Here is a 12,062-nt window from a genome sequence, read left to right as displayed (position 1 = left end):
GGAAAGAGAAATCATCCCCGACCCCACTCTGGGGGATGGCCATGCCACAGTCCCTCCTCCTGGGATTTTGGACATGCATGCACATGCACCCAGCATGATTTTAACTCCCCGGTCCAGGACTCAAATCACAGACAGCCGTGTGGGAGTCTAGCACACAGCCACTGTACCACCTACTTCCCTATCCTCCCACATCTTAATTTATTTGTCTTCAGTTACTTGCCCACCCTTTTATTATTGCAAATGTTTACTTCCAGATTGGACTAGCTTGGGCTGGCAGGGGAAATGTGATGATTGTTAGTCCGGAGATCTGCGATCCAAAAAGACGCCCTCAACCGCTGTTATCAGTTTAATATTCTCTTTGCGATCCCGGCCACCGCTGAAGTCACCATAAGGAGTAGATTAAAACCTGTGAATAGCGATTACTTTTTCAATTTATTTTAAGAAATGACCGATAAAAAGCAGTGCTCGCTGCTGAATATACTCTTAGCAGCTGCGATGGACACCATGTGAATAATGGGTAGCAATTTCTGGAAAGGTTTTCAAACCGCTGCAGTTTGGGTGCATCTTCTGTAGGTTTCAGTCCGTCATCGCAGGGCTGAGTTCCCTCACAAAACCGATAAGCTTGTCTGGACTGGGTCGTCGTCAGTTGCATGTCCTGTTGGAAAAGCCACAACTCAGGGCACTTTTGGGGGGGCTGGGGTACCTTTTACTCTGTACTTTGGGCTTCTAATAAAGCATTCACTGTCCAGAAAAATCATTTTAATCATAGAAACTCCCACGTTTGTTTCAGGTCGGTCTTCTCTCTTTCCCTTTGAAGATGCCTTCCTGGACGACAACCATGGCGATCAGGCCTTGTCCTCCGGCTTAAGTTCTCCCACTCGCTGTCAAAACGGGGAACGAGTAGAGCGCTACTCCAGAAAGGTGTTTGTTGGAGGCCTGCCCCCTGATATCGATGAAGGTACTCTGCATTCCTGAATGACTTTGCAGAGGCTGGGTCTGTGCTGGCTGTGCTCTGACCTTGCCGGTCCTCCCCAAGTCCGCGTCAGGACATGTCTATCTTAGTGCGCAGGAGATAAGAACATCTGATATATGAGGGATTACTAGGTTACACGGGTCAGATCGGTTGTGTATTCGTGGCAACGTATCAGTCTCCCAGCAGCTGCATGCTTCCTAGTGATCAGGAATTAAATTTCAACATAATAATGAGAGCTGATACTTAGGAGACTCTTCCTGTAAGTCTAATATTGTACTAAGAACATCACATCATATTATCTCATTTAGTTCTCCCAGCTCTTTTATAAAGTATATCATACCATCTCCGCTTTATAGATGACAAAACTTAGTATAAAGTAGAAATGATTTGTCCAGGGTTTTGTAGCTGATGGTGCAGTTAGAGCCCCGATTCAGGCTGATTCCAGGGCTTTACTCATACCATCACGCCATGCCAGCTCACGTTTTAATATAAATACCTATCAATGAAAAGCATAATTCCCTTTTTACCTTTAAAAGATGAAGACAAATTAGAATTGTTCTTAATATTTTTAGATACTACGAGTCTGAAAGTGAGTTTTTGACTTATGTGTAAATCCAGTAAAGGTATTCATTTTAGCACATAGTAGGTTATCAATACATATTTGCTGAATGGACAAGTAAAACTGAATTGTGACAAAGTTATTTTAAGAAAAAAAAAAAACTCTAGTTCCAATAGGCTTTGGATCTGCTATGAAATAATAGTTCAGCAGATTTGTTTGCCAGTATCATTCTTCTTTAATTTATCATAATTTTCTTTTTTTTTTTTTTTTTTTTGGAGAGGTTTTTGCTATAGGGTGTGGGCACTTGCCAGAAAGAGAGAGACAGAGACAGAAAGTGAGAGACAGAGACAGAAAGTGAGAAATCACTCTCTTGGGGGTGGCCACACTGCAATCCCTTCTCCTCTGTTCTCCTCTCGGGATCTTGAGCATGCAGGCACATGTGCCCGGCATGAGTTTAAGCCACTGGGTATGGGATTTGAATCACAGTCAACTACATGGGAGTCCAGCGACATAGCCATTATGCCAGCTGCTGGTCCCAATGATTTCCTTTTGTTTTCATGATGAGAGAAGTCTCTAAACATATTTTATTTTTAGACTTACTATTGGGTTGTCTGAAAAGTCATGACATATTTTTGCATAGAAAAAATACATCATGACTTTTCTGACAACTCAATATATTAAAGTTAAAATCCAGAACCTTATTTTCTTCTAAACTGTTCTCATATTCATGTTAATCTCATATATCAATTATGTAGAGTTTCTTTAAGACAAAATTTTGATCATGCCTAAGAGAAGGCACCGTAAACCTGAGTAGGAACCAGATTTAATTTTCTGCTGTGAGTCAGAAATTACAAGGATATAATAAATTTGTTGGGCTATAATTTATGTTATATTTTCTTTATAAGGTGTGTATTTAGACCACTGGGATTTAGGATTTTATCACCAAATGGAATTACCTACTTATTATCCCTATTCCTTACCAGAGAATTATATCTAGTTCTAAAATAATGTGAGCGAGGGACCAGCAGTTGGCATAATGCCTATGCCACTAGACTCTCTTGTAGTTGACCATGGTTTGAGTCCCGGACCTGGTGGCTTAAACTCACGCCATGCATGTATGCATGCACGCCCAAGATCCCAAGAGGAGAATGGAGGAGAAGGAATTGCGGCGTGGCCATCTTCCCCTGGGGGATCATTTCTCACTTTCTGTCTCTCTTTCTAGCAAGCACATGTGCCCTATAGCAAAAACCTCTCCAAAAATAAATAATATGTAAAAAGACAATGTGAGAGATTCCATACAAGTGAAACCGTATTTTAAATATTTTCTGTATCTTTGACGTTTTTTCTGAAAACAGAGAACATTCCTAATTTTAGACTCTCCGTTTTACTTCAAATAGAAGTCACCTTAGCTAGCTAGTACAGATTTTTTTTCCTTCCAAATTCCATGTGTCAAATTTGTTGGCAGTAAAAGGAAATGAATTCGTGATTAGAAATGCTTTGCATGGTTAAAAGTGAATAACCAAATGTATACCCAAGCAGTGATATTTCACTTAGTAGGTTCAACTTCTGTAAAAATGCTTTAGAAATAGCCCTCACAACATAGTTTTAACAGAAAGACATATTTCGCACTGTTCTGATTGCAGCTATTTTTCTCTCGTATGCTAAGACACCTTCTTTGTTTTCCAGATGAGATCACTGCCAGCTTTCGCAGGTTTGGACCTCTCGTGGTAGACTGGCCTCACAAAGCAGAAAGCAAGTCGTATTTCCCTCCTAAAGGTAATGCATTTAAAATATCTCTGCTGCCTGCATGTGGGAGAGGTGGCCTGAGAGTTCAATAAAAGGCAGCATTTTAACTCTTGGAGTAGCCGTTGACTTTTTTTTTTTTTCTCCCAGTTAGGAAAACGTTATAACATTAGTCTTCCTTGTGTCTATTAAGTTTCCACTTGGGAGCCTCCCCCTTTGGCACCTATTTTAATGACAGTGAAATCCATGAGTCTGTTCTAGGTAAGCCTTCTGCTAGCTCTTCATTCTAGAGTTTTGAGGAATGTCAGCAATGGTAAAGTAAAAAAATTATTTAGGGTCAGAATGTATTTGTATCTCATAGCCCTGTGGTTTTATAAAGCCCAAACTTGGACAAATTAAGGGCAGAAGAATGTTATTGTTGAAAATTACCTTGATCCTTGTTTGTATCTTAAATGACTTAGCCTGTCTAGGGAAGGGTAGGCTAGAGGGCAAACCAGCAAAAAATTCGTCACGTGACCATGAAGAATTTTTGGTATCATGTATTTGGTAATATATGATGGCATAAAAATATATTGCTTCGTCTGTTCATAGTTTGTCATTTCTACAGACCCTGGGGAACTTTTCTAGTGATATTCATACCAGGTATATTTCTAGATTTATGGAGAAGAGTGTGAGTTTTCAGGACCAGCCTTGTAGCATAGCAATTAGGTGCCAGCCAGAGGAAGCTGGATCCCACACAGACAGATAGGGTTCAAGTCTTGGCCCTGTCAGCTTGAAAAACACATTGGGAGATGGGGGTGCTCAGGAACCTGATGAAACAGATTGGAAGGAAAAAGCTGGGTGAGCAGGCTGCACTGATGGGGTTCTTTCTCTCCCCATTTCCCCCTCATAAGAGTATATGCACATTCTGCTGTTGAAAAAGAGAGAGAAAAAGTTTGCTGTGTTATATTCTATAGATATATTTCAAGGACACTTTTTAGTTCTGAAAAATAGCTTTCTGATGTGTTCTACTGTGTAACCTTACTCGCCATGAGAAGATGGAGCCCTTGTCCTTCCTGTGCTTTGTATGGGAATCAAATTTTAGCTTAACTCGGGGGAGGCAAGTGATTTCCTTTTATGTTTGGTCTTTTAGGTTTCTCTGTCACTTGTCCTTCACCCCACTCTCTTTATAAACCAAGAAGATAAGTTACTCACTAGGCATAAGGCTGTTTGTTTGCTTTTAAAATTCTTCTGCTTATTTTCTCCAGAGAATTTTTACATTAAAAAATTATTTTATATTAATCAGAAGAGATCAAAATGATCCTGCTGGGTATTTCAGTGAAAAATGTGTTTGGGGAAGTCACAGTGGCACAGCAGTGACACAAAGCTCAGTGATGCTGAAGCCATGTGGGAAGGCCCTGGTTTGTGTCCTAGGGTTTCCCCGTCCTGTTAGGTTCAAGTGCTTGTACCCATGATCCTGGATGACATAAAACTCTGTTGGGGATGTCTTTTTCCTCCTCTTTGAATAAATAAATGAATGTAAAAAAAAAAGTGTCACCACTCTGTGGTACACGTACGACATTATGTAAAGGCATGCATATAAATGATGTCTCTAATGATGCCAGTTATTCATTGCATCAGGGAGGTTTCAGGTCTTCTTTGTCAGGGGTGAATATTCACTATGCCGTGATGCATGTAGCGTACTCTGTAAAGTCACATGTATACAAGATGTCTCTGGGAGTGATCAGTGCCCCCCCCCCCGCCAAAAAAAAAGATCTTTATGCTGAGAAGGTTATAAAAATGATTCTGGAATATAAGGTGTCAAATGATCATTGTTAAAATAAAAATTAAGGGGCCAGCAGATGGCGTAATGGTTACATTGCTGGACTCCCACATGGCCAACCATGGTTCAAGGCATAGACCCAGTGGCTTAAAATTCACGCCAGGCATGTGTGCATCACATGCCCAAGATCCTGAGAGGAGAATGGAGGAGAAGGGATCACGGTGTGGCCATCCTCGCCATCTTGCTTTCTGTCTTCTGGCGAGTGCATGCACCCTATAGCAAAAACCTCTCTCAAAAAATCTTAAAATGAAAATTAAGATAAACATGTATGTGATCAAATCCAAAGAAAATTACCCCTCGTCTGCCTCTGCTCGAGACAGTGCTGTGTACATTTTGCTAAGTGTCCTGATACTTCTTATTGATACACATTCCTATGACCTAACATTTCATGGAAATAGGATCACACTATATATACTTTTTTTATCACTTGAATTTTCCTCCCGGCAAGGTTACTGCCTTTCCGTAATAAACCTGTAGTATCTTTAATGACCTTAGTTTAATGTAATCAAGCCTATTGGTGGCATTTAGTTTGCTCCCAGTTATTTTCTCACAAATCATGCTTCAGTGGACAGCTTTGTGCCTTCACCCATTTGCCCTTTCGCGTTGCCTCTTGGGGTAAATTTCTCCAGTGAGAGAACATTGAGGCAGGTTGCCGAGCTGTGCCTGAGAAGAGTCATGTTCATTTACATTCCCTCAGTAGTACCCGGATTGTAAAAACTGTTTTGCTGAGGGCCAGGGGAAACGGCTCATTGCCAGTCTTTGCCAATTTCGTGGTTTAAATAGCACCTTTTTCGGTATTTCTTTTTCTTACAGTTTATATTAATCAGAAAAGATCAAAATTACCCTGTTGGTATGATGTTCCTATCTTGTTAACTGTTATACCACAATCCCGTCTCCCCTCTGTTGGGATTTTGGGCATGTGTGCACCTGTGCTGGTGTGCTTTTCAAGCCTCCGGGGTCAGGATCCAAACCGTGTCAGGCCATATGCCCTCTGGCTCCCTTAACCACTAGGCTATGGAGGCAGCCCCCATTTTTATTTTTGGATATTTGTCTTTGTGAAGGATGCTTTTTATATTCAGAGTTTTCTTTCTCTCTTTTTCAGATTTTTTTTGACATAGGGTTCATGTGCTTGCCTGAGAGAGACAGAGAGAAAGGGAAAGTGAGAAATCACTCTCCAGGGAGCTGGCCACAGTGCAGTGACTTCTCCTCCATTCTCTTCTTGGGATCCTGGGCACGCATGCACATGCTCCTGGAGTGTTTTCAAGCCACTGGGTCCAAGACTTGAACCATGGAGTTGGCATGTGAGATCCAGCTCCTTAGCCTCCATAGTCTCTTCTCCTCCAGGCTCCTCTCAGGATTTATGGGGTGCACATGCACACACACACACATGCATGCACACGGGTACACACACACACACACACACGCCCAACATGATTTTCAGGCTGCTAGGCCCAGGATTCAAACCATGATTGGCCATGTGAGAATCCAGTGCCTTAACCACCAAACCACCTGCTGAGCTCCCAAGAGATTTTTTTTTGTTGTTATTATTAACACTTTGAAGCACCAGTAGATGATATAATGGTTACATTGCTGTACTCCCAAGTAGTCGATTATGGTGTGACCCGGCAGCTTAAAATTCACATCGGGTGCATATGCATGCATGCCCAAAATCCTGAGAGAATGGAGGAGAAGGGATTGTGGCCTCGCCATTCCCCCTGGGGAGTGATTTCTTGCTTTCTGTCTCTCTATCTCTCCAGCAAGTTCACATACCCTGTAGAAAAAATCTCTCTCTAAAAAAAAACAAGAACAAAAACTGCTTTGATCTGTTTAAAATACCCCCCCATTTGTCACTTTTCAACTCTTAATGTTTTTTTGTATTACCAGAATTATTCATTTTTATGTAAATGAATTTACTAATCTTTTTCTTTATGGTTTCTGAGTTTCAAAAACATACTTTAAAAGGAATTTCCCACTGCAAGATAGTAAGAACATACTACCCATGCTTTTTTCTTTCTTCTTTTTTTTTTTTTTTGGAGAGGTTTTTTTTGCTGTAGGGCGCATGCGCTCACCAGAAAGACAGAGCGAGACAGAAAGTGAGAAATCGCCCCCCGGGGAGATGGCCATACCACAGTCCCTTCTCCTCCATTCTCCTCTTGGGTCCATGTTTTTTTTCCTAATGTTTTTTTACTTCTTATTTTACATCGACATCTTTAGATCTGGAAGTTTCATTGACGTGTAAGTCACAAGAAAGGATCCAGCTTTATTTTTTCGAGGTAGCTTGCCGGTCATCCCTGTACTACTTATCAGTAGTGTATTTTTGAGTCACTAATTTAAATCAAATGAATCACTTATTTGACTCATTAATTAAGTATCGGTAGAAGGTCATCTCTTATTTTTCTCTATGGAATTCACAAATTTGTCTATAACTGTTTGGTCTGTTACTACAGCCACTAGCCCTGTGTAGCTAATAAACACGTGAAATGTGGCTATCTTGAATCAAGATATGGTATAAGTATAAAGTATACACTGGATTTCAGTGACTTAAGTTTTTTTTACAATGCAGGTCTCTTTACTAACCTTAAAATAAATTTTAAATAAAATAAATGACTCAAAATAACTTTAACTCTTGGGGTATATTAAATTAAAGTCTATGAAAATTAACCTTACCTATTTCTTTTTACCTTTTCAAACGTAGGTACTGGGAAACTTTAAATTACATTTGTAACTCAGGATATACATATTTCTATCAGACGATACTCCTTTAGACCAGAGGTCAACATACTACCTGTTTTCATATGGCCTATGAGCCAAGGATGGCTTTTGCATTAAAGGATTATATGTGGCCCACAAATCCTTTTACAAAAATATTTTACTGACTCCTGCTCTAAAATAGCACACAGAATTAGTCATTTAGCTTCTGAGACATCCAGTGACAAGGGAGGTCAGAGGAAGGCTGTGTACTTGCAGTCCTGGCTAGTTAGGAATTTCTTCCTCTGTAATGCTTCCCTGCAGTTTTTACCCTTTGGCCAGTGATCTCCTATAAAGTAAAACATTAAGTCCTCACTGTGACATCTATCGCTAGACACTTAAAGGACTATCTGCTTTTCTTTTCTGAGATAAACATTTTTGCACTCTCAGTCATACTTCAGGTAATATCTAATGGTCTCTGAATCACCATTCTTCCTGTCTGCCCTTTCTGTACATATGCCACGTTTATGATGTCCTACTTAACTGTGTTGGTCTGAGCAGCCCTGTAACCTCCGTGATTCTGGTACTGCTGCTAACAGCATAATAATAAGGAGCTAGAGTGTGTTAACGCTGGGGCCCTCATGTTATAGCCGAGGTTAAGCATTGAGATGGACCATGAAGAGCCCGGCCAAGAAGAGAGTCTGATCTGATTCAGGTCCTTAGGCTTACATCCTCAGAGAGCAGATTGCTTTTCTGGTGATTGAGGTCAGGGAGGAGAAATAATGATTAGACTATTGGCTCCTGTTGTGTTTTGCTCTCAGCTAAAGTCTGAAGGTTGACCTATTTTGGGAGATCCCAAAGAAATTTGGTGTCATTCCAAGAATGAAGTAAGTTTCAGAATCCATGCCCATTGCTCAGAGTGTCAGGAACATCTCACACTGTTCTGTGCCCTTTCCATAATGTTCCCGCTGGCCGGTTGAGTTTTCCTTCAGGTCATGTCAAGTTGGTTATCAGGTACCCCTTGTTGGGCTGTGCATTTGAGGCTTATATGTAGGTAGGAGGATACCATGAACCATCCACTACTGACCCCTTTAGCCGTTCTCTAGAAAAGCGTATCCCTAATAAAATAGTCATCTGTGTCTCTAGTAGGTTTACCTGTGTGCAGTCGAAGTAGGGTTTGTAAAATCAATGGCTGTTTTCAGTGAATGGTGGGCAGCTTAAAACTCATATAGAGGGCCTGAGCAGTGGAACGGCAGTCCAATGTGACACTCTTGTGAGGCTGAGCCTTCCAGTGTGTGTCTGGAGACGTCTCTAAGCACGTATGTCAGCCATGGCTTGTGACCTGGGACTGGCTGAGGCTCAGGGTGGATCACAGCATTGGGACCCTGTTGTGGGTGCTGTCTTCCCGTCTCTCTCTCTCTCTCTCTCTCTCTGTCTGTCTGTCTCCTTGCTAGAGGAAGTAAATGACCAAACTTTTTTTAAAAATCCATGTTGGGGTAAGCAGATGCCATAATGGTTATGTTGACCATGGTTCGAGTCCTGGACCTGGTGTCTTAAAACTCAGGCTGGGTGCGTGTGCATGTGTGCCCAAAATCCTGAGAGGAGAAGGGATTGCAGTGTGGCCATTCTCCCAGGGAGTGATTTCTTGCTTTCCGTCTCTCTGTCTCTCCGGTAAGTACACACACCCTATAACAAAAATCTCTCTTAAAAAAAAAAAAAAGAAGAAGCTCATATAAAGAAACAGCAGCCACACAGATCGACTATCCCCTTAAGTATTGTTGGGCAGGTAAGGGGGAGGTGACAGACTGGACCGTCTCAGTACAAGGGCCACCAAAGCACTTAATCAGCCGGTCGAGGATATGTAAATCCCTCTGGATCAGATTTGTGGACCACAGGAAGTAAATGCTGGATGCCCTCCAGACCCCATTTGGAACATGGAAGGCATGGGGAGGCATAGGAATCAGGATGTTCATCTTCATGATTCGTTCTCGGAGCTCACAGACGTAAGGCCCTGTGGGGGAGATAAGAAATTAATCATGTGGTCACAAAAATAAACACGATTATGAATGGTGACCAATCCCCTGAAGGAAAGATACAGAGTGCCATAGAGACCCTGCAGTTTTTCAGAGAAGACATAAAGATAGGGTGTAAAATATTAAGTAATAGGGACGAGCATGGCTTCTGGAGCTAAAGTTTCAGGGCTCCCCCACCTGCAGGTGTCCCTTAGTTTCATCACCGCAAAAGAGGTGCAAGGATTAAAATTAGTATATGAGTTACATTTAATATATAACATAATATATAACATATAGTATATAATAATATTTATGTATGTGTATATGTATTGCAGAGGGTGTGTGCTGGAGAGGCAGTGAGAGAAAGCCAGAGAGAGAGGGAAGGTGAGAAAGCACCTTCCATGGGGCATAGTCATGCCCCAATCCCCTCTCTTCCATGTCTCCCTCCTTTCAGGATTTTCGGGCATGCGTGCACTCGTGTCCAGCTGGTTTCTCAAACCATCAGACCTGAGACTTGAATTGTGCAGCCGGCCATATAGGACACAGCCACCTTAACCACTGTGCCCATGGGCCAGCCTCTAGGATTCTTAAATATTGCATTATGCTATTCTTATTCAGGAATAATGATAGCCTAGAGGTAGACATATTCCAAGCAGGCTTTTAATTAGGACTATGTTATTTGAGAGCTTGCCTGAATAGAAGGATAGAATAGAATAGAAGGATAGGGGGTGGGGGTAGGAAAGCAACAGGTGCATGGTGGGTGAGGCGCTGGATTCCCACATGGCTGACCGTAGGAGAGTCATCAGAGGGATAATTTGGCCCAAGATGCAAGCTGGGTAGCTAGTGATCAAGAGTATGGACTTTGGGGGCTGGTAGGTGGCATGGTGGTTAAAGGCACTGGACTCCCACATGGCTTACCATGGTTCAAGTCCTGGACCTCACAGCTTGCTTTTTCACTCCCTGCCTCCTCCCCACCCCTATCCCTCTCCGATCAAATTTAAATAAATAAATAAATAAATAAAGTTAAATAAAATTATTATTATTTTTTTTTTTTTTAAAAAAAAAGAGTATAGACTCTGGAATAAGTTTCCTAGGTTGGATTCCTGTTCTACTGCTTGTCATCTCTGTATCCTTGGGCTGATTCTTAATCTTCCTAAACCTCTACTATCTTTAATTTATTAAATAGGGGTACCGATGGGGCCGGCAGGTGGCATGATGGTTAAGGGCACCAGACTCTCACATGGCTGGCCTTGGTTCAAGTCCCAGATATAGCAGCTTTCTTTCTCACTTTTCCTCCCTCTGTCTCTTGTCAAAATAAATGAATGAATAAATAAAAAGAAATAATTCTTAAAAAAATAATAGGAGTACTGATAGTGCCTACTTGTGGTTTGTTATGAGGATTAAGTAAGAAATTGCACAGAGGGCATTTTACAGAGAACCCAGGTATCACAGAAGCCCCTCACCTTTTTTTTTTTTTTTTAGCAAGGGAGTGATTGAGTCTTTATGGTTTGGGATTTTTTTCTCGGAGAACTGCTTTCCATATCCCCAATCTAAACTGATGCCTATGTTTAGAGTTTCTGCTGTACTTGCTGTATTCGTCTTTTCCCTAGGGAATTTCTCACAGTTTGTAATCATGTTTATTTCTGTGACTCTGGTTACTTTCTTACCTAGTGCTACAAGTTCGTGAGGGACCAAATCATGAAAAACCACTTAGGACATTTCTGTAATCAAACTCATGGAAAGGCCCATGACATAAGAGCCTGGTGATGAGGTATCACTAGCCCAGGCGGTAAGAGGGCCCAGTGGTCCTTACGGGGCAGATCTGATGGTGGTAGACTTGATGGCACAGTTCCGCTAAATTCTCCTAGCGTAGAGAACTGTGGCACGGAGGGGAGTCAGAGGGCTAGCCAGGGTGGTATACCAAGGACCTGATGTAGAGTTTGGTTCACCTGTACCTCTGACCCGAGCAGAAACTCCCAGTGGGCAGTTGGAATTATGGTAAGAGGTTTGGAACAGAGACTGGGGCTGGAGGTATGCATCTCTCAAGAGTCATCTTTGTAAAGAAGGAAAATGAAAAGCAATTGTAAGTAAATTTTATTAGGAACTTGGAAGAATGGAAGGGCAGGGGAGGGGGCCAGCAGGTGGGATGGTGGTTGAGGCACTGGACTCCCACATGGCTGACCACAGTTCAAGTCCTGGACCTGACAGATAGCTTTCTCACTTTCCCTCTCTCTCTCTCTGTCTCTCTCTGGTGAATTAAAAAAA

The 12,062-nt window shown here is 41.8% G+C and overlaps 1 protein-coding gene across 2 annotated transcripts in view; it reads left to right on the top strand.

Annotated features, from left to right (window-relative positions):
* CPEB3 (cytoplasmic polyadenylation element binding protein 3) overlaps positions 1-12,062 on the top strand; it is a gene marked incomplete in the record, with an annotated part of 190,369 nt that overhangs the window by 95,577 nt on the left and 82,730 nt on the right. For both annotated transcript variants that reach the window (XM_027771496.1, XM_027771495.1), the window contains 2 exon segments: positions 791-958; positions 3,219-3,308. In XM_027771496.1, coding sequence (XP_027627297.1) covers positions 791-958; positions 3,219-3,308 — 258 coding nt within the window.

This window comes from Tupaia chinensis, unplaced genomic scaffold (genome assembly GCF_000334495.1).
Source record: "Tupaia chinensis unplaced genomic scaffold, TupChi_1.0 Scaffold000217_1, whole genome shotgun sequence".
Classification (NCBI taxonomy): domain Eukaryota; kingdom Metazoa; phylum Chordata; class Mammalia; order Scandentia; family Tupaiidae; genus Tupaia; species Tupaia belangeri.
The sequence above is the reverse complement of the archived record's forward strand: the minus strand, read 5'-3'. Positions and strand labels throughout refer to the sequence as shown.